The 23,309-nt window shown below is 39.1% G+C and overlaps 1 protein-coding gene across 1 annotated transcript; it reads right to left on the bottom strand.

Moving 5' to 3' along the window:
* Positions 1–535: 535 nt before the first annotated feature.
* On the bottom strand, positions 536–23,263 carry LOC145329003 (uncharacterized). Its single transcript, XM_080172999.1, has 16 exons — positions 23,188–23,263; positions 16,335–16,385; positions 15,676–15,724; positions 14,920–14,983; positions 14,443–14,473; positions 13,015–13,083; positions 12,450–12,504; positions 10,074–10,118; positions 9,384–9,443; positions 8,370–8,419; positions 6,801–6,853; positions 5,166–5,276; positions 4,572–4,604; positions 3,878–3,967; positions 3,206–3,288; positions 536–822 (listed from the first exon to the last, which is right to left on the bottom strand). The coding sequence occupies exons 1-16, from the start codon at positions 23,258–23,260 to the stop codon at positions 705–707; spliced, it is 1,035 nt and encodes a 344-aa protein (XP_080029125.1). The 5' UTR covers positions 23,261–23,263; the 3' UTR covers positions 536–704.
* Between the last annotated feature and the right edge of the window lie 46 nt (positions 23,264–23,309).

Raw genomic sequence — 23,309 nt, 5'->3', positions numbered from 1 at the left:
AAAAGGATATTTATACCTGTAGCGCTAATATTTTTTTTGTCTTTGAGACTTAATATATTCAAATTCCATTGCGCTATCCCTACACGTTAAATAGATTAGCTATCGATGTTTATGTTTATCCAATGAAAATCCAAGCATGTAAATATGCTTGTACAGAACTATTGGGGGCTTTTGAATTAACTCCCGCGCGTATGGGATACACGCACATGTGTGGGGGAATAATCCCCACCTCCTCCCCATTTTGTAGGATCACTTGACGAGCGGTCAGCGGTCAGGTAGAAATATTAGGTGTACAATACAAAATTTTTATTAAATATTTATTGAGAAAGTAAAAAGCAATTTCTATGAGACATACAATTAAATTTAGTTTTCTTTACAAACCACACTCTTCCTCAAACCCACTGATCAGGCACGTACAATGTACATCACTTTATCTTTTTTTTTAAAAAGGGTTAAGTTCTTGTAAGAAAATCAAATTAAGAAGTACAGATAGACCCTAAATATAGAAAAGCTTCAAGAAAATGAATAGAAAAACAAAAAATACAGGCGGTTGTATATTTATTATTTTATTAAAAATTAAACTTCTTTGATTATTGTTGTTTAAATGGTTTGATTTACATCTTTGCATTGATAAGGGATAGGAAACCTGGCCATAAATTAGGTCCCGGCCTAGTTTCAAAAGGGATATTGAAACTTTTACCAAATTAAATTTTTTCCTCATGAAAATATTTGCTTGGCTGCTGGATCCTGTTGGCTATTAAAGCAAATCCCTTATCCTTGACATCTTTGTGAATCCAAACAAGATTATTATATTTCAGCATCCTAAGAATCAAAAATATATCTATTATACAAAGTAGTACGATGTCTGTCTGTCTGTCTGTCTGTCTGTCTGTCCGTCCGTCCGTCCGTCCGTCTGAAGCTTAAGATCTCGGTAACCACCGAACCGATCGGATTCTACTCTTCAGGGAATATACCTACTGGTCCTGTGGTGGTTTTAGGCTATTTTCTTGGGGGGATGAGACACCCCCAACCCCCCCGAAAACAAAAAATCCTCCTATTTTTTTTTTTTTTGTAGAAGATGTCCTTGGTCCTTTTTTTTTGTAGGAGATATCCTTTTTTAGATATTCTTATTTTTTTTTTACGAATTTCACCTTAACTTTTTTTTATTATCTCTTGGGGCAAAGCCCCTAGAGGCTAGGGGCGAAGCTGCTAGTATATTAATAAAACTAGCGGCTTCGCCTCTAGCCTCTAGGGGCTTTGCCCCAAGAGGTTTGATCAAACCAATTTTTCGTATTTTAGATTTAAAAAGAAAAAGTAAAAAAAAAAAAATTTTGGGGGGGGGATATTTTCATTTTTTGGGGGGGTTGGGGGTGTCCCACCCCCCAAGAAAATAGCTCAAAACCATCACAGGACCAGTAGGTATATTCCCTGAAGAGTAGAGCCCAATCGGTTCAGTGGTTACTGAGATCTTAAGCTTCAGACGGACAGACGGACAGACAGACGGACAGACATCGTTCTACTTTGTATTATAGATATCCTATGAAAGTTACATATAGACAAAACTATGTTGACAGTTTTCTTGGTATTAAATCTTACTTATAGTTAGGTTCAACTAATATATACTTTTATATAATGTAATAAATTTTTTTGTCTCAAGCTTGAGATTTCGATAAATACTGATCCGAGAGAGTTCCCAATTTTAGGAAATCTTTACATAGGTAATGGGACGGTTTTAAGCTATTTCATTTTTTAGATTTAAGTTTTATGCTAATTTTCTGCCCCTTGAAGCTAGGGGAGTAGTCCCTTAGTAGAATTATATTTGTCTGACTTATGATTTATCAAATTTGTACTTTAACCCTTAACGGTCGGGGGGGGGGGCGTTGAACACCCCCCCCTCTGGTTTTTTCTATCTCATTTTCTGTGTGTGAAAGATGAAGAGCCCAAACTGCTTGACTTTTTAAGTATGGGTATGACACATAACTGAGAGTTGGAATTTTTTGAAAATCTCCATCCTGGCGGGCACAGGATGCCAGCAAACCTAGCAGGGTCATCCAGGTAAAGAACAAAAATATTTTTTTGACTTAAACAAAGCATTTTATCTTACCAAATTACTAAAATATCCTTTAGTAGTACATCCTCATCTTAAATACAGGTGTTTAAGTCAATTTCAGGTTCCAGGTATGATCCTGCAGGTCCTGATCCTCCAGGTCTCCAGAAATCTTTTAAAGGCTCCTGTGGCCGCAATTTTTGACTTAGAGACTTCAAATTTTAAACTTAAGCTTTTCTTACATGTCTTGATAACGTATTAAAATTTCATAAAGATCCGCCGCCGTTTTCCCGCCGACCGCCGACTGCGGCGGCTGGCAGCTGCCAAATACAGCTGCGGCCGCTGAAATTTATGTTTGATATTTCAAATATAAAATTTACATAAAAATAAACATTTTCTGCAAAAAAATTGTTCTTCTAGCTTCAAAAATAAAAAAATTACAGCCGTTTGAAAATTTTAAGTAAAAAAGGACCTAAAAACAAAGGTTGTTAAATAAAAGGGTGAAGGAAGCGAAAATTGACTTAGACTTATAAAAGGTCGGAAATTCATCATAACACAGGGGACTTGCACAAAAAATTTTAGCCCTCTAGCTCTTATAGGAACTGAGATAATATGGGGGGGCGTTGAACGCCCCCCCCCCCCCCCCCCCGACTGATTAAGGTGCGGCAAGGGGCCCGACTGTTAAGGGTTAAACATTTCTAAAGCTTTTAACCGAATTCCAGGTTGGGGGGCCGGGGAGAATATATGAACCAACAACCTACGGTTTATTTTTAGTTGATTAATAGACAAAGTAAAAATTTTAGATCTATCCTGGTGGCCGTCTAAAATCGATTCAAATACAGATACAATTTTAAAGGTGCCTTAAATACAAATAAATTCTCATTATTGCTCTAAACTCAAAATAACAACATACATTTTAAGCTTACTGAAGTTATTCAAGGACCATTATGAAAAAGGGCATTTTTTGTCTGGCAATTCCTCACCGTTCTTTACTTTGTCATGTTTTCTACCGTTATCGCCGTTTTGAATGGCCAATTTACTGGAGTTACTCTGGATAGGTTTAAAGCTAGATTATTAAACTATTTTAATACCTATAAAAAGTATAATTTTGGCTGATGAATACATATGAACCCCTCTCGAATATGATTATTGTATTACCTAGATAATTCTATTGGTGGATTAATTTCTTCTTTGAAAACTCTATCTAAGCTGTAAGGTGAATATCCAGCTTGTACTAAGTTCTAAAAACAAGTTTTAATTTTAAATATATAGTGTGATGTTTGAAAAATGATTTCTCTTTTTATTTTCCAACTTATCCAAAATATATACAAAAAAAACTATGAAAATCAGGATGTTTTTAATTATGAACGGACTTTCTGATAATGACATAGAGTTACTGCATACTTCCTTCCTTTTAGGAAACTGCCATTTGTAAAGAAAATTTTCATATCAAGTTTGACTATATATAAAAATGTATGTAATAATTTATTTGATTCTAGTTATTTCTCGCATCGTATTATAAACGGCTTTCCGCAGATATAGAATGTACAATTATAAGATTAAAACCAGTGCCGTAGGCAGGGGCTAAAAAAAGCTGGTTTTAATTTTATGATTGTACATTTCTATATTCGTAGAAAGCTGGATATAATACGATGCGAGACTTAGTTTTTTCGTATGGATGAGAACCGGTTCCTATCCACCGGATTCGAATGAATACGAGAAGATTAATTATTGATGTTCTTTTAATGTATATACACACACCTAAGAATAATAAACTTTATTCAATCTATTTTTCACCATTCCCCAACCCAAATGTTAAGAATAATTTACCTCAAGTAATTGCTCAGGATGAGGGCACCAACCATTAGTATTCATCTTGACCGCAATCCATTCCATTACAATATATGGTACATAATGACTCTAAACATTAAAATTGAATAGAGGGGGCAGGGGTTAAATAACTATATGTTCTCGGTGTGGGGACCCTTTGCGACTTTCAATTGGGTCTTTGAATATCAGCCAATAGAGTTGGAAATATTAACACAGCCAAATAAGTTTCTACAAAAGAGCAGACAGCATTTACTAGAAGACAAAAAAGGTCCCAGCAGAAAGCAATTTACTAACAGACGGAAAAGGTCCCCACCAATGGAAAAAGTTAGTTGTCTGGTTTATAATCTATTCTCTAATAAAAAAAAAATTTCACAATATTCTACCCTTTCTTTGACACAGGATATCGCTGATCGCTTAACTAATATGGTTCTCCTATACAGTATAACTTCACAAAGGTACAGGGAAGGTTTATGATTATGTTTAGGGAAAGTGCATCCACTCTACTAAGAAAAATCACCATTGGAAAAAAAATAGTTCCCCCCCCCCTTTAGCCCGCCAAAACAATTGTGTTTTACTTTTCATTTCAAAACTAAAATTGGAAACATGCTTAGTGTGTTTAAATGATGCTTAACTACTTACAAATCTTAAAACACACAGAAAAATATTTTACTTTAAATCAAACGGTAATAATTACCTTGTATGGAGATTGAAGAAAGTTATTTAGAACCTAAAAATGAAAAAATACCAGTAAATAAACAAGATCTTAAAATAACAGAAGTTAAGAAGTGAAGAAGAACAATACAAATTTATATAAGTAAAGTAAGGTAAGGAGAATATTTAAAGAAAAAAAACAGCGTTTCTTAAATAAGGTTGTGGACAACTGGACAGATATACTGACAAACAGACGGACAGACAAGGAAATTACAGCATTACTTTGCGAAAAAAAATCAAAATAGAAAATATTTTTTTAAAATAAAATTTGTAACATATTCATGAATTCACGGACCTCAAAAACAATGGTTCTTATAAGGTAAGATTATATTTAGTTATTTATCGCGTCGTATTACAGACAGCTTTCCGCTAATATTAAAATAAAAAATTTTAAGACTACCAGCAATTTTGATAGCCTCTAGGGGCCGAAGGTCAAAGCTAACAAAAATTGTAAATATTTGTGGAAAATTGTCTGTAATACGAAGCTATACATGGTTTTTCAGTATAGCGTAGAACCGTTTCTAATCCCGTGGATATTAATCGGTTTCGAAGACTTACTGGAAAATTTTTTACTTACTTTACACTCAAAGCCCTCAACATCAACTTTAAGAATAACTGTGGCTTGGGGAATAGTGTCCAGTAGTTGATCCAGGGTAACTGTGCTGATTCCAGGTAGGGTGCGCAATTTCTACAAAAAAAAATAATCATTATATAAAAGTAAATGGATCTTACTATCCGCTGAACTGATATGGTTCAGGGGCGTCCAAGCTTTTTTTTTGGGGGGGGGTAAAAAATTTTTTTTGGGGGGGGGTAATTCGTGTTTGGGGGGGGTAAAATGGCGCGAAATTTTTTTTTACCCCCCCAAAATTTTTACCCCGGGGGTAAAATTTGATTGGGGGGGGTAATTACCCCCCCTAAACTAATTAACCCCGGGGGTAAAATTTTTGGGGGGGGTAATTTCATTATGTAAAAAAAGCACCTACCTAATCTATTAAGTTAATAATAAGTACTATCTTATAACATAAAGTAGTAAGTAAGGTTTATTTGACTATAGCTTCAGATTTCATTACTTTTAATACTGAGTTCTCCTTTTTAGGAAAGCTTCACATAGATCCCATGATGGTTCCACACTATTATAGGTCAATCCTTTGAGTGGTTTTAGGCTATTTTTCACCTCCCTTTTTACCCTTTAGAAAACACGAGTTCTTAGATGCTAAGGGCGCCACTACTATTCAAATATATAGTAGTATCTCATTCTTTAGAACATAAAAATACAATAATTAACTCACTAACCAATGAACCAATATGATTTTACTTTAAAGTGAAGCGTCTTAAAGGTCCTGGTAAGTTTTATAACTATAGTTTTGAGACACCCTGACATCCTCCCAAAAGAAATCGCCTATAGAAATTCTTTTTCATTATTTAATGAAATATTTAATTTAGTTAGGTATCTATTTTATGGAATCTTCAGTGCTTTACAATTACATCATAGATCCCCGGGATGGTTTTAGCCCTTATAAAGGCCCAAGCAAATAAAACATGATCAAACTATTAAATTTTTTGTTATCATGGTTAAGAACTGTTTTAACTGGTTGGACAGTAAAATTTTTTTTTAAAGAACATTCAATTTGGGGGGGGGGGTAAATACCCCCCCCAAAAATTTTTTTTTAAAGAACATTTATTTTGGGGGGGGTAATTACCCCCCCCCAAAATCGTTGGGGGTGCCTACGGCACCCCCAAGGTAGGGGTAATTTTTTTTTTTTGGGGGGGGGGGGGTATTGTTCACAAAATTTTGGGGGTGCCAAATGGCCCATTACCCCCCCCCCTTGGACGCCTATGATATGGTTCTCCTTTAAAATTTAGTTTTGAAGGTTTTATAACCATATTGGGGAAGGGTACCACCACCCTTCAAAGATAAATTGCAACTATTAATCTGTTTATAGCTTAATATTTTGCTAACCCCTGGTCCGATCCTTTACAGTGGATTTTCTTATAGGTCCCAAAAGGTATAAAAATCAATTTGGGGAGAGTTCCTCTACCAATCCCAAGAAAAATCGCCCCTTGAAAAAATTATCACCCCCCCCCAAAAAAAAAAAAAAAAAGGTTTTCTATATTTCTTTTATTAAAAACTAAAATTAAAAGTGAAGTGCCGTTTTACCACTATCTTTCTCAATTGCGCCTAGAGGCTTCTAGAATTTAATATGTAACTTGCCTCTTTATCGGTTAGCTTGTCATACTGATCATCTGATAGCATTGTTACCATACCTAAATTTTTATTAAGCCTGTAACAGATCCTCTCATAATTAGTCATTTTAAAATTGTCCTAACGACTTCAAACGTTCCATGATGATTCCTACAGGGTGTTTTTTTTCACAGGACAAAAGTATTGCTTAATACAGTGTGTTTTTTTTATGAGAACTTTTTTGAAAGCAATTTTACCCCACTTATAGTTATCAGAATTTAATGATTAATGGCTTATTTTCTTCGTTTTTTAATGCAATTAATAAAACACCAAAAAAAAATATTTTAGTTTTTATTAAAAAAGTAGAGTAAAATAAAAAATTCGAAACCTAGGTGTCAACATCTAAAAATGGTTTTAGCGCATTTTTCTTATGCTCAAATATTCAATCTTTTGCAAGAATGGCTGCCAAACACTTCAACTATTGAGATATAGAGCTAAAAATGTATACAGACACTATCAAGGACATGTACTAGAACATATCAAAGTTTGAAGGTCATATCTCAACCAGGGAGGGAGTACTGGCCCCCCAAAGTCAACTACAGAAAATTCAATTTTTTTCTTGGCATAAGAAAAATGCGCTAAAACCATTTTTAGATGTTGACACCTAAGTTTTGAATTTTAGAATTTACTGTACTTTTTAAATAAAACTGAAATATATTTTTTTGGTGTTTTATTAATTTCATTAAAAAACGAAGAAAATAAGCCATTAATCATTAAATTCTGATAACTATAAGTGGGGTAAAATTGCTTTCAAAAAAGTTCTCATAAAAAAAACACACTGTATAACCACTTGCCATTGACAGAAATTAATAATCTATATCTTAATTTCTTTATTGGGTTGGGGCAATTTGTATAAGAAAACAATAATTGGCGATTTTGAACAAATTATGCCTTAAAAACCGGTTTTTCCAAAGTACCTATTTTTGGAAGATTTTTGGATGATGATCAATTGTAAGAGTATGCAAAAATGCGTATATTTTCAAAATTCAAATTGCGCGGCTTGTGTTAAAAGAAGAAAAATGTTATGCATATCGTTAAGATCGTCATAAACTCTAGAAAAAAATTGGGGCCCGATCTGTAAGGGTTAAGCAATACTTTTGTCCTATTAAAAAAAACACCCTGTATAACCGTTACATACAATTTTGAAAGTGGACAACTCAATCAGATCAGTAGTTATCGAATTTTAAGATATAGAAAAATTAACATTACTACTTTATATATTAACTAGCGGCTACACCCCTAGAGGCCTCTAGCGGCACTTTAAATGTTTTCTTTATTTCAAATATCTAGCTATGTCTATGTTGCGTTAAAGTCTCTACGCAAAAGCAAGAATATTTTTAAAAATTAGTTTTTTTGTGATTTCCTTTTTTTATTTCTCTTTGTAGGGTGGTGGTACCCTCCCCCAAAATAGTTGTAAACCCTGTTAAGGAGAACCCGATCGGTTCAGCGGTTAGCGAGATCCTTTGGTACAGACAAACAAACATCCTGTTACTTTATCATAAGTATTTGAATTTAAATAGAGGAATAGAATTGATATACCTTCGTTTTTATCAGATGGCCAGAAAGGTATGACTACATTATTCTCGTCACTAGAAATTGATTTCAAACATTAAATTAATATTTTATAACAAACTAGCGGCTGCGCTCCTAGCATCTAGGGGTTCTATGTCCGAAGGGCAGAAAAATAGCCTAAAACTACACCCAGTCTTTTTATGAAAACAAAATACCCTAAAACCATCTCAGGATCTTATAAGTTGCTACCAAAAAGCTTACTTCTTTATATAATAGGTTTAAACTTTTGTTTTTGAAAAAAATGCAAAGATGAACCTTATTAAAGTTTTTTCTCAAAATTTGATCAGTAATTAACTAGAAAATGACTGAATGCTCTATTAGCGAAGCTACTTTTTAGTTTACTTTGTCTCTCAGTCTACTGAAATTTTCAGTGAAGATTCCTATGACAACCAATCTCAGTGAAGAGAATAAGAAAATCATATATGATATATAAAATAAGACCACACAGTTTTTGCAACAAAACAAAACATGTAGATTTAGATTAAAAGTACAGTAATAATTATTTCTCGTATCGTATTATAAACGGCTTTCCGCGGATATAGAATGTACAATTATAAGATTTAAACTATTTTTTTAGCCCCGATGGGCCGAAGGCACCGGCTAAAAAAAACTGGATATAATACGATGCTAGACATAGTTTTTTCGTATGGATGAGAACTGGATCCTATCCATCAGATTCGAATGGATACGAGAAAATATCATACTCTTAATTATCCTGCCACAGAAAACTGCCTTTTGATACTAGTTATTAATCACATCGTATTAAAGGCAGCTTTCCACGTATATTAGAATAAAAAAAATAAAAGATAAAAACCTTTGGCTCCTCATGGCTATGAAAACTGGTATTAATTCTATTTTTTTTAATATTTGTGAAATTATCTGTAGTAAGAAGCTATATATGATTTTTTTTATTATGGCTGAGAACCGGTCCTAATCCAACGGATATGAATCGGTTTCGAAGCCATACTGTAAATTATATACCTAACTGCGTTATTTATCAAGGTAATTTGATCCAAAGTACCACTCAAATCTCCACTTTTTCTGAAATATTTGAGAACAAGATTAAAAACTTTGGGGACTTTTGTGAATTTTGATTGGTTGTTAATAAAAAAGAGTGTTTCATCGTTTCAACCACTAATTTTAATCAACAGAAGAGTCAATTTTGTGTAACATCATTTGGGAGACAGACAGAGAGAAAGAGAGGGTACAATGGGCTGTTTTTTTAACTAGTCGACAACTTTGGAGACTTTTAATTGATTTTAATTGGTAGGTTTAATAAATTGAGTATCCAGACGTTTTAACCACTAATTGTAAACTACGGAAGGGTTATTTTTTGTATTGACATTTTGGATATACATCAAATAATCGGCCATTTCGTCCGCAAGCAAATTTCTTTCTGCTCTTTTTCTTTTCTCCCCCGCATACCCACTTCCATTTGGCAAGTTGGGCAGTTTTTACCAAAACCCCTGTTGGCTGTTGCTGTTGGCCCCAAACCTGAAGTGCCATAGCCCTGAAGGGCTACCCAGTACCACTTAGAACCTAATTTAAACAAACGAGAGTCTACTCCCCCATTTCCTTTAAATTTCTTTCAATTCTAAATAAGGAGGTAAGGGGTAATTCTAACTTTACTAGGCGCTTGAATGAAAACCACTGTTAAAATTTGAAAGTTACCTTATATAAGCTAAATTTCTCAACACTGGATCTACTGCATAAGTTCTAAAAAATAATTATCTTAATGATATATTTTTATTGTATCGCTCCGAAAACTCATGTATAGCATCGTACTAGAGATCATATTCCACGAATATTAAAATAAAAATCATAAAATTATTACCAGTTCTGTTATCAATACTATCATAACTGGTTTTAGTCTTATAATTTTCCATTATGATATCCGCAGAAAGCTGTCTATAATACGCTGCGATAAATAACTATCATATTTTATTGCTTAAATAAATAAATCATAAACTAAAAAAAAAATAATGACAACATCCATATGTAGCGAAGCACAACTAAAATCATGGTTTGACATACGGAAAATCAAGTTATAGAGGAAAATAAGAGAACATATTATATTAGATAGTAGGTAGAAAATCACAAAAAGAAATAATTGGATTTTTTTAGCATAATCTACATATCGACAGCAAAAATAAGTTGTTTAAGGGTGTTCTTTGGTTAGGGGTATCGTCAAACAAAAAGTAAACAGTCTTATCTTAAAAAGTAGCCGAGAAAATTGTATTTCATCATAGCATTACATATGAACTAATGTATGCAAAAACAGACAAAGTGAATTAAAAAGTAGATTTGCTAGGAAATATGGAAAGTGTCATGTATGATGTCATAAAAATACGTCTAAAAAGGAGGGATGAGAGGAGAAATGGAAAAGGAAACACCTCACGCTTCGTTTTTTATTAAATGAATAAGTTGGGGTACAATGTTTGGCACTTTCGATCTAAGTAAATGATAATAAAAAACCCATAGAATGCGATAATAACTTCAGAAAAATCGAAGAAAATAGTTTTCATACTTAATTAACGTTTTTAAGCTTTTCTTCAAAAAGTTTAGATAAGATGCCTTTAAAAGTCGTCTATGATTTTGTCAGGGATAAAAATGTACCTTTAAAATAAGAATTACAACATATTTTTTTAATTAGTACAAAGTAAAATTTTGAACATTTTATTGAACAGTATATTTTTTAAAATGTGAAGTAGAAACCTGAATATTTTATCATGAAAATTGTGTTATGATTTGATTGTCCGCTAGATGACAAGAAAATAGATACTGACAGTACTTGTTGGTTCTTTAAAAAAAAAATTAGGTAGATTACTTTCAGAACCCCTCTTTTTGCAACATTATTTCAATAGAACAGAGCCGTAGTCTTAGTGTACTCAATATCTAGACAGCCAACCATTGTTTTAGAATTGTTCATTTTTTTTTACTTCTGATAAAAACAGAATTAATGGTATTTTTGTAAATATTATACCTCCAAGAAATGGCTATACTTCCCAATCATATGTTGTGTGATATTTAAGAGGAAGTGCTATTTTAATGTGTATGATAATTCAAATAAAAGATAATGAAGATTTATATCATATTTAATTGTTAAAATTATAAAGAAAAACCTGGAAACAGTAAAAAACTGACTTTATTTTATTGACGCAGGGAAAATTTTGTCAAATATTTGAATAAAAAAACAATATAAACAAAATGAATTATTTTTAATATAGTCACAAAAAGGCTTAATGAGTTTAGAAAATATTTCATTTTCTAATCATGTCAGTTAAACTCTATTACACAGACTACAGTGTAAAAAGATGTTCTCGTTTTAATTTTAAGTAATTTCAAATGCATTTTAAGCCCTTTTAATGATTTATTTTTTGAAACATCATTTTATAAAATGTTATTGATTTTTTAAGTTATATGTTAGAATGTTTTTAAATTTTGTTAACATTTTGTTTTAAATGTAGAAAATTGGTAATTCTAAACATTCAAAAAATGATTTTATTAAATTTTCATCACTTAAATTGCATGTTTGATGAAATTTTCAACTGATAATTTAAGAAAAATCGTTTAAGTTTTAATACATTTTACTTAGAATTGTTAAAAAAATATATTATTGTCAAAAAAGGAGAAGTTAGGCTTTCCTCAAAAAAGACCTAAAACATGAAAATTAACGCGTGTAATGAGAATTTTTTTCTTTCAGGCTTAATTTTAAGTAATTATTGATATTTTTTGTAAAAATGATTTTATATAAAAAGTTTTAAAACTCGATTTAAGTAGTGTTGCTAAAAAAGGTTGCGAACTTTTGCAATTTTCTTGCAAAAAAAATTTTCTCCGATTTTAAAAATAGCAAAGGGTGTTATTAGACGTACTTACAGATACAATTGCCAAGTCATTTCGGCCTAACACTAAAATAAAGTTTTTACATCTGAGGGTGGAACAGTGATCTAAAAAAGAGAGAGATTTCTAGACGTATTTTATGACGTCACACATGACACTTTCTGTATATCTGTTTCGCTACTAAATGGTGGAATAAGTAATGAATACCTGTGACCCTGTGAAGCTGCCAGCAAAGTATAATAACCCAAGTTACTTCCAATATCTTAATTAAATCATCAGTATTTTTGGTATTTGTGGTATTATACACAAAATGTTGCTATGTCTTCTAAATGTCTTCTGACAAGGATGACAATATCCATAAAAGCAAAGCTTTCGAACGGTAGGACAAACAAACATTAAAACTTGTAGAGTGTCAGAACTGAATAATTAGAATATAAATTTATAAAAGTTGTCACAAAATTGTAAGTAAATTTGTTGAAAACCTGCTTTAATACAGAACAATGTTAAAGGACTTACATTGTTAGGACTTGATTATAGAGATGCTTCGCTTATAAAATTTTAAGAAATCGGTATTCCAAAAATCAGATCAATCGGACAATTATATCACATAAAAATTTGTTATTGAAAAAGTTAAAAATTAACATGTTAAAAATTGACGCACGGACATTCTGGACATACGATACGATAAATGATTCTTAAGTATGGCCTAAAACCGGTTCTAATCCAGCGGATGTTAATCGGTTTTGAGCAATACTAGAAAATGTAAACATACCTAGGAAAGCTGCTTTAGGAAAGTTAACCAGGGCCTCATAAACAGTAGCCGCTTGTGCCTCTTCTACAACTATGAAAAAAATTATCTATAATACAAAGTAGAACGATGTCTCTCTGTCTGTTTGTTTGTAGCGAAGGATCTCGCTAACCGCTAAACCGATCGGGTTCTCCTTTACAGGTTAGCTTCTCAAAGGTCCCGGGAAGGTTTATAACTATTTTCTTGGGGGGTGGGACACCCCTAACTATGAATATTTGAAATTATAGAGTAGCTTCGCTACTAATAATGTCATCTTTGTTTAATAATTTATAATTTAAAATTTACAAATATGAATCATGAATTTTTTTTGAAACAAGGATGACAACATGCATTTAAGCGAAGCTCTGAAACGGTATAACAGACGTACATTAACTCTTGCAGAGTGTCAAAACTCAATATACGTAAATTTGTTGCAAGCCACTAGCAGATACATTTTTTTTTCACATTGACATCTGAAGAGTGCAAACATGCACAAAACAATTTATAATGTCTGAATAAAATTCATATTTTGTTAGCAAGTTAACCTCTTATAGATAGATAGATATGTAGTTAGAGAGATAAATATGTAGAATGTAGATATGTAGTTAGATATATCTATAATACAAAGTAGAATGATGTTTGTTTGTCTGTTTGTTTGTCTGTCTGTCTGTTTGTTTGTAGCGAAGGATCTCGCTAACCGCTGAACCGATCGGGTTCTCCTTTACAGGGTAGCTTCTCATAGGTCCAGGGAAGGTTTATAACTATTTTCTTTGGGGGTGGAACACCCTCAACCCCCCCCCCAAAAAATGAAAATTTCCCCTTAAAAAATCTTTTTTTCTTTTCAAAACTAAAATTAAAATAGTGGTGTTGAGCAACCCCCCCCCCAAAAAAAAAAAAATACTTATTTCTTTTTTTTTCTTTTAAATCTAAAATACGAATTTCTTGGGGCAAAGCCTCAAGAGGCTATGGGCGAAGCTGCTAGTAAAAAATAATAATATAACAGTGGTGCTAAAAAATGCTTAGTCATGCTTTAGAAACTGTTAACATGTATGTATATTTTTATATAGTTTCATACAATCTGTAAGAGAAAGTTTCACAATATATGTAAAAAAAATTTACGCTACACGTTCTTTTTTAATAATGGTTCAGAACCGGTTATAATCTGGAGGAAAAAATAACGGATTCGGAAAAAAATTAATACAATTTTGTCGGATTGTTTCTAATTGAGGGGGGAGGGGGGGATATAGAAAAGCGCCAAAAAAATGAAAATCTCCTTTCAACAAGTTTTTTTACAGATTATTTTCTCCGAGTTCTCTCTGAAATTGTCTTCTTTTATGGTGGGGGAGGGGGAAGGGTCGCATACACCTTCCTAAAGAAATACTTAGTCAGGTACAAAAATAACTAGATACTTACTTTCATAATCTGCATACTGTTGACTCATAAACTGAAATAAAGAAAATTGTTACAAAAAAAATACAACATCCATAAGTTGCCAAAAATATTGTAAAATGTGACATAGAGTAGTTAAGAATAAATAAATTTTGCCTTAATTTAGAAAGAGAATATACCTTTATTTGAATTATAGCCGACTATAACCATATTTATGATAGCAGTCAAGTCAGGGGCGTCCAAGCTTTTTATTTTGGAGGGGGGTAAAATTTTTTGAAGAGGGGGGGTAATTTGCTTTTGAGTGGGGTAAAATGGCGCGCGAAGAGCGCCGCAAATTTTTGTTACACCCCCCCCCTTAGAAAAAAAAATTTTTACCCCGGGGGTAAAATTTGCTTGGAGGGGTATATAATTACAAGTGTTGATGTTCGTTTGGCCTACCGGCTGATTGTAAAGCTTCGCTTTAATGGATGTTATCATCCTTGTTTTTATAAATAATTAAACCTCATCTGCCTCTTTAACACACAGTAACCAATAGATATAGCTGTACTTCCCGTACAATCTCGTTCTAAATTTATACATATTACATTAGAGTAAAAGAATAGAGGGGGAAGAGGTTAAATAACTGTATGTCTCCACCCCGTGGATCCTTTGCCGACTTTCTATTGGGTCTTTAGATATAAACCAATAGCGTAGGGAATATTAATACAACCAAGTTGCTACAAAATAGTAGAAAGCAATTTGCTAGCAGACGAAAAAGATCCCCAACACTGGACCCAGGTAGTTGTCTTGAATATACATCTATTTTTGCAGATCTATTACAAATGTTTGTCCGTCTGTTTAAGGCTAACCGCTGGACAAATCAGGTTGTATACTTTTATTAGAATATTCATACTAATGGGATCAATGAAGGTTTTTAGCTATTTTCCACGAAGAAAAAAAAGACATCTCAACAAAATTGCGCTCCCTTTCTCCAAATTTTTCTTTGTTTTGGTTCATTATTCTCGATAACAACAGATGGTTTTAGGCTTTTTATACTTGAATTTGAGGTCCCCCCCCCCAAAAAAAAAATACTGAGGATATTCTATATTGAAATCTAATTGTTATAGGACAATTCGTAGCCGTCTATCTTGAATAGTAGTCGAGAATATCAACACCCCCCCTACACAACACTTCTTACGTAAAAACGAACAGACAAGGACTTACATTTCAGATTATTGAGGAGCTTTGCTACAGAAAAGAAGAAGATTTAAAAATTACTTATCACATTTTCTAATATCTTTGTAGTTTAAAGCAGGAAGATCTTTTTCTAAAATAAAGATTTATTAGAAACGATCGGATACGCCCCTAAAGGACTTTAAGGGAGGAGTCGACCCTCCACTTTTTAAATCTTAATTTTTAAAGAACAAATAATTTTTGGGGGTTTCATTTTTCTAACGGCAATTCTCTTTGGAAGTTGGTGGTATCCTCCCCGAAATTAGTTGTAAACCTTAACAGTCCATGATAAATGTAAAGTAGAACAAATCAACTTTCCGCGAATAGTAAAATGAAAATTATAAGATTAAAACCAGTTTTGTTAGACCCGAGTGGATAACAAAACTGATATAGATTTTATTTCTATATCCGTGGCAAATTGTCTGTCATACAATGCTATAAATAATTTTACAGTATGGCTGAGAACCGGTTCTAATCCAGCGGATATTAATCGGGTTTGAAGCCATACTAGATCATAAAGGTATTCTCAAAATGTCAATTTAAGAACAGAACCTCCCTCCCCCTCTCCTATAGGCTCCGCAGGGATTAGGCATAAAGAAAAAACTATACCTATAACTTTTCTTTCAAATTACTTCACAATAAAGGGTAGAGGGCTTCTATGCTCGAAAAGGCACTTTTAGGGTAAAAGAAAAAAAAATTTTAACCTGATTTTATTATGTTTATTAGGTTGTTATTCACTGTATTAATCAACAAATCTAAATAAGTTTTAAAATCCAATTATATTAAAGACATAAAGCAGTTTATAGTGCATGTAAAAAATGACAATATAAATGACCAATGATATGCCAGTATGTATTTCAATTGGCCAATAATAAATTGTATACTGGCATATCATTGATGATTTAAGTTGTGTTATGTCATTTTTTTATAAGCTGCTTTAAAGACAACATCTGTGGTAAGCCGAACGTTTCAGCTCACAGGGTTGCGAGTTCGAGTTCAACGAGCCTTAGCCTTGAATTATTCTACCAAAACAAACTAGCAGGATTTAGTCATACAGAAATTATATATTTAACTGAATAATATTTACAATGAATGTTTACTATATACTATATATATACAACAGATTATAACAATGGTTAGGTTTGAAGGGGGTGTGGGACGCTAGGGCTTAGCTCCCAGCGGTAGACAGGCTGTGGGGGCAGCTGTGGTAAAAGGGGAGGCAGCGCCTCCCGGTTGTATAATTGCGTGAGGGGCGCGTGATAGCTGCGTGTTTGAGTCCCTCCCCACATTTAGGCAGGCCAGTTTGACCGCTGGATAGCGGGGTCAACATCGGTCATGAGATAAATGGTGATATAATAAGATTAGTGCAGAGGGTTTGTTATGATAAGTCACAGCGTAGCAATTCTGTAAACTGCCTGTCCGTCTGGTTGTCGTATTACCACAACCTCCCCTTCAAGGGTTGCGGGGCTCTCGAGCCACCAGGCCTTGAACCTGGGGATACGACAACCTATGTCTGCGCAGGACAGGCTCTTCCTGGGGCACAGCTCGGTGGAGGACAGCTCGGGCTACACAGGCTCCACGGGACACTCGTTGCTCTGTCTGGCTGTGGTTGGATATCAGCATTGTCAACTCCTGGTTGGCTTCCAGGCGTGGGTTGGCGACGGCCAAGCCCCGTCGCTGGAAATTTTGCCTCGTCTGCAGGACTAGCTCTGCCTCAGCGGGTAGCTGGACACGGAGGCCTAGGCTAACTCTGGTGGTTCCCAAGGGTGGAATGACGATGGAGGAAGGCGCATAAAATTCCATGGGGGCGCCTGCTTGATCCAGGTTGCTTGGCCTCCTAGCTCCTACCCGGATGGGGATGGCTGTCATCAACAGGGGGCACATGGCTTCAGCTTCGTCCTCTGGGGCTGCCTCTTCCATTGCAGTGGCCGCTTCTCCTCCTACAGGCTCGCTGCTGGCCGGCAGGTTCTCCATGTCCGTATCAGGATTCCAGATGGCATCTCTGGGTGGCTCTGGAGCTGGCGGCGGCGGCGGTGGTTCGTTGGGTTGCTTCTGCAGGTTCTCTTCTACTGGGTCACGGTCCTGGCCGCTAGGCTGTGGGGCGGCTGCGGTCGGCTGGTACACTGGGAACTGTCCTGGGTCACTCGCTGGGGGCGCCGCAGCTCCGACCGGCAGCTCGGTGGCATCCTCGTCGCCGTCCAGGTCGCCTTGAATGTCTGTTGGAATCTGGTGGGCAGTCTCCAGTGTATTTGCGCAGTCGGCCTACATGCGCGGTAACTTCCGAGATCCTGGCAATTGGCGAGGCAGGTTTGATGACATAATGGACTTCTGTAGCTTGCCTCACTACCTTCCAGGGGCCAGTCCATCTCTTGGTAATCTTGGCTGCCTTCCCTGGCACCAGGCGGGGGGCCAGGTACCAGACCAAGTCTCCAACCTCGTACTTGGCCGTGCCTTCGTAGGCTGCCGCGCTCCTCCGGATGGCTCCCTCCTCTTTCTGCTGGATGGCGTCATACACTGCATGGTAGCGTTGCAGGAGAGCTTGGACGTTGGCTGGAACCGAGGCATATTCTGTGTCTGGCAGCCAGAGCACCATGTCCACCGGAAGTTTGGCCTCTCTCCCAAAGTAGGCCAGGAACGGGGTCACGCCGGTGGATCTGCAGGCCTTGGTGTTGTAGGCGAAGGCAATGGCAGGCAAGTGTGGCTCCCAGTTGTTGTCGTCTCTGTCTAAGAACAGACGCATGCCTGTATTGAGCGTCCGATGGAACCTTTCCACTCGGTTGGACTGCGGGTTGTAGGGTGGTGGATGTGTCAGGCCAATCTCAAGCTTGGAGGCCAGCTCCTGGAATACCTGGCCGGTGAACTCCATCCCGTTGTCGGAGTGGATCTTCAGGGGGCATCCGAACGTGGCCAGGTGGCGGTGCAGCAGGGCCTCAGCCACCGTGAGGGTGCGCTTGTTGGGGATGGCGTAGAGGCTGACAAACCGGCTGAACCCGTCTTGACAGGTGAGGATATAGCGGTTCCCGGCTGGGGTCTCTGGCAGTGGCCCCACCAGGTCAATAAACAGGACTTGCTGTGGATACCCCTGGCGGGAGGGCAGGTGTATCCCTTGCTTCAACCTTTCCTTGGTAACCTTCTGGACACACTCAGGACAAGTCTGAACCATCAGGCGGACGTCACGGGACAGGTTGGGCCACCAGAAGTGCATGGCGACGCGGTCGATAGTAGCGTCCATTCCAAAGTGCCCGGCCATGGGGGTCCCATGGGCTAAAAAGAACGCGTCCTGCTGGAGGGCCGAAGGCAGCAGGTATCTTGTTCTTTCAGGGTCTGGTCAGTGGTGGTGAGGCAGCCATGCTCGTCCAGTCCCAGGGCTGGGAAGCGGCTGGCGTACTGCTGCTCGTCTCGTTCCTTGCCTCGCAGCTCAGCCTTAGTTGGGGCTCTGCCATCAGCCACCCACTGGCGGACACGGAGCAGGAGAGGGTCCTGTGTCTGGGCTTCTAATACTCTAGCTGGGTCCAGTCGTGCGGCAGGGGGCCGGCTAGCTGCGGACTCCCCTAGCTGGCAGAGGTTGTGGATATACTCAGCCTGCTCTGCTAATTCTTCGGCGGTAGCTGTCGGCATGTTGGCGTCCTCCCGGCGGCTGAGGGCGTCGGCGTTGGTGTTCTGGGTGCCAGGACGGTGGCAGACAGTGAAATCTAGGGCCGCTAGCTCCTCCTGCCAGCGGGCCACCATCCCTGTGGATGTGTTCAGCGACTTCATCTGCAGCAAGGCTGAGGAATCAGTGTTGATCTGGAAGCTGCGGTAGGACAAGATGCCGTGAAATTTCCGGATTCCATACATAATGGCGGCCATCTCTCCCTTCCAGGACGGGTAGCGAGTCTCGGGGTCGGTTGTCTTGCGCCCCACGGCGGCAATCAGCCTCTCCTTGCCGTCCTGGCATTGACTCAGAATGGCAGAGATGGCGCGGCTGCTGAAGTCGGTGGTGAGCTGGAATACCGCCGGCAAGTCAAACCTGGGCGGCGCTCGGATGGGGGCTTGACGGAACTTGTCCTTGAGCTGGAGCAGCTGGGCTTCCATCTCAGGCGTCCAGGCTAGGGTCTTGGCCGTCTTCTGCCAATTCATCTCGTAGGTGAGGTCGGCATACTCTGGGATGAACAGGCGGTAGTATCCAAAGAACCCCAGAAGCGCCAGCAAATCCTTGGGGGTGCTGGGGGCCGGCCAGTCCAGGATATGGTCAATATAATCCTCTTGCATGGCTATCCCCTCACGGCTGAGGGTGTGTCCCAGATAATCCACCTTGGCTCGGAACAGCTTGGTCTTAGCTGGCTTGAGGCGGATTCCTCCCCTGCGGTGGGCTTCCAAGACCTCCCGGAGCCTAGCCAGGTGGGCCCAGGTATCCTGGTGGAAGGTCAGGACGTCGTCAAGGTATGACTGGAGGTTGGCTGTGCCTAGTGGATTTAGGACCCCTGCAATAAATCTGGAATAGACAGACGGTGCCGTAGCCAGGCCAAAGGGCATCCTTTTCCATTGATACAAGCCCCTGGGGGTGGTGAAGGCGGTGCAGGGCCGGCTGTCCTCAGACACACGGATGGTGTAGTACGCGGCCACCGCGTCTAGGGCACTGTAGACGCGGTGTCCTCCAGCTCGTTCTACCAACTGCTGGATCCTGGGCAGAGGGTAGCTATCCAGTTCCAGGCACTTGTTGAGGGCTCTGTAGTCGACGGCCCAGCGGGTGCTCCCGTCCTTCTTCTTGATGGGCACCAGGGGGCTGCTCCAGGCGGAGTCTGACGGCTCTATGACTCCCTCTTGTAGCCAGGTGTCCAGTTGTTTCTCCAGCTCAGCCTCCTGCCGCGGGTTCAGATCCCTAAATCTCTGGCGGATCGGCTGGGTCCCTGGCTTGAGGCGCAGCTGCAGCTCGACTACGTCCGTGCAGCCGGGGGTAGAATTGGAGAAGACGTCCCTGTATTCTGATAACAGGGTCCAAACCTCCTTCTTGAGCAAGGGGTCCTTGCGCAGGAACTCGTTGTCTTCCATCTCAAGGGCCTCCCACAACTCCTGCATATCTGGGGGCTCAACAGGCTCTTGGAACGAGTGGAGACGCGGGGGAGGCTTATCAGAAACCTCTAAAATGTCAGGCTTGACTAGCTCCCCAGCCACTGGGAGGCCAGCGTCCAGCAGGAGGGGCGTCTCCCCTTCATTTACCACCAGCACTCGAAACACACTGGCGGAGCCAGGCCTGTGGGCATACAGGCCTTCTGCGATGACAAGATCCTCCCCAAACCTCTGTTCTGGGGCAGCTAGTTGGATGGCATCCTTGGTGCAGTGTCCTACTAATTCAACAGGGACAGCCATGACACCGCGGCCAGGCAAGACCACCCGCTTGGCCGTGCGGAGTTGGGGTGGCTGGCCGTCAGTTGGAGTGACAGCGCTTAGCCTATACGTGGCTGGTGCGGGGCCAGCTTTGGCTCCGGGACCCACCGGCCGCGACTTGACGGGCTCGGCCTCGGGAGGGGCTGACGTGTCGGAGCCAGGTGTGGCTCCAAGGGCGTCCAGCCACGATTTGACGGGCTCGGTGCTGGGAGAGGCCGGGGCGCTGGGACCAGCCTGGGCTCCGAGGGCGTCCGGCCGCGACTTGACGGGCTCGGCGCTAGGAGAGGCTGAGGCAGCGGAGCCATGTGTGGCTCCGGAGGCGGCCGGCCACGACTTGATGGGCACGGCGCCAGGAGAGGCTGATTCCTGGGAATTGAGTGTGGCTCCGGGTGCATCAGACCGCGACTTGACGGGTCTGGACTCGGACTTGGCTGGCTGACTGGCTGGGGGTCCCAGGTAGAGGGGGCCAGGTGGACACGGCTGGCCGTTGATAAAGGTGTCGGCGGAGAAGATTGGTTCTGGAGGGCTGGCAATCTCAGGGAACGTTGTTGGCAGGTTCTCCAGCGGCACCTTGGGCACTGGGGGCAACCCAATGTCCATCCTGCAAGGTTCAGAGGGGTGACGGCGGTAGGGAATGTCCCGTCCTACAGCGCCGCTGGTTCGAATCCCGAAAATGGCGGCAGGGAATGGCCCGTCCTACAGCGCCTCGGGTTCGAATCCTGGAAGGCAGCGGCAGGGAATGTCCCGTCCTGCCGTGCCTGTGGCTCAAAATCTGCTATCCGTCGCAGTGGTAGGCCTTACTTGTGTGCTGAAGCTTCGCAGCCACACATTGCCTTCTCAAGGAGACCAGCACCCAGCTGTCTGTCTCGTAGGTTTGGCCTGGGTGTCCTGGGGCTTGTCCCAGCTACACTTGCCAAGTTAGACTCAGTTCTGTAGCCGTCTGAGCTAAATTATCCGATTACCGTGGCTGCGCACCTAGCGCTACTCCTACACGGTACGGAGAAAGCGTCTTAACTGGCGCTTTTAGCAGGCTAAATCTGCTTGCCGTAGGCCAGAGGCCCACATATTGCGTTCAAAATGATGGAAATTCGACCTAAAAAGGCCGTCTCACGGGTCAGTTGGCTTCTCAGTTGGCGGCTGATTGTCCCCTTACTTGCCAAAGGGTCCAATCAGAGGTAGAATAGGCTAATTTCTGTAAGGCTCGATTGAAACACGCTGACACCAAGATGTGGTAAGCCGAACGTTTCAGCTCACAGGGTTGCGAGTTCGAGTTCAACGAGCCTTAGCCTTGAATTATTCTACCAAAACAAACTAGCAGGATTTAGTCATACAGAAATTATATATTTAACTGAATAATATTTACAATGAATGTTTACTATATATATACAACAGATTATAACAATGGTTAGGTTTGAAGGGGGTGTGGGACGCTAGGGCTTAGCTCCCGGCGGTAGACAGGCTGTGGGGGCAGCTGTGGTAAAAGGGGAGGCAGCGCCTCCCGGTTGTATAATTGCGTGAGGGGCGCGTGATAGCTGCGTGTTTGAGTCCCTCCCCACATTTAGGCAGGCCAGTTTGACCGCTGGATAGCGGGGTCAACATCGGTCATGAGATAAATGGTGATATAATAAGATTAGTGCAGAGGGTTTGTTATGATAAGTCACAGCGTAGCAATTCTGTAAACTGCCTGTCCGTCTGGTTGTCGTATTACCACACATCCATGAGAATCAAAGCATAAAAACATATGTATATTTAGTGAGTGGGTATAAATAGGGAGGGAGGGGACATTAGGCTATTACTACACTAGTTCCCAAAGTTTTATTAATAACGTTTTCTTTTTTGTATGCTTAACAAACTTAAGAAACTTTTATTTGATTTTGTTAGGTTGGTTCATTAAGTTGAGTGTCCAAACGTTTAAAAGAAGGAACAATGTTATATATCATCATTTGGAATATACATTAATTTTTGGCCATTTTCTTATCACTTTAATTCCCTGGGGTATAAAAAATAAAGACTTATATTAAATAACAGCCGAGAAAATCAAAGTTTGTAAAAGGCTATGTTAAGCGAACATACAAACGGGCATATGGAATTATTGAGTTGACTTGCTACTTACAAAATTCCAAAATTAGTTGCGAAATCTTGACGCAATATCTTGCGTATATAGTTTTAATATCAGATATATTTACTTACATTGTGTTATCAATATAAATGCTAATATTAATGTAATGATCTGCAGAATATTTAATAACTTTTTTCTTTTCATTTTATATCTGAAAAATTAAAATCAAAATTATAAAATTATTTATATATAA

This window comes from Acartia tonsa, chromosome 9 (assembly GCF_053477335.1).
Source record: "Acartia tonsa isolate MP-2025a chromosome 9, ASM5347733v1, whole genome shotgun sequence".
NCBI classification, from domain to species: domain Eukaryota; kingdom Metazoa; phylum Arthropoda; class Copepoda; order Calanoida; family Acartiidae; genus Acartia; species Acartia tonsa.
Note: the sequence above shows the minus strand (reverse complement) of the source record. Positions and strands in the feature narration are given on the sequence as shown.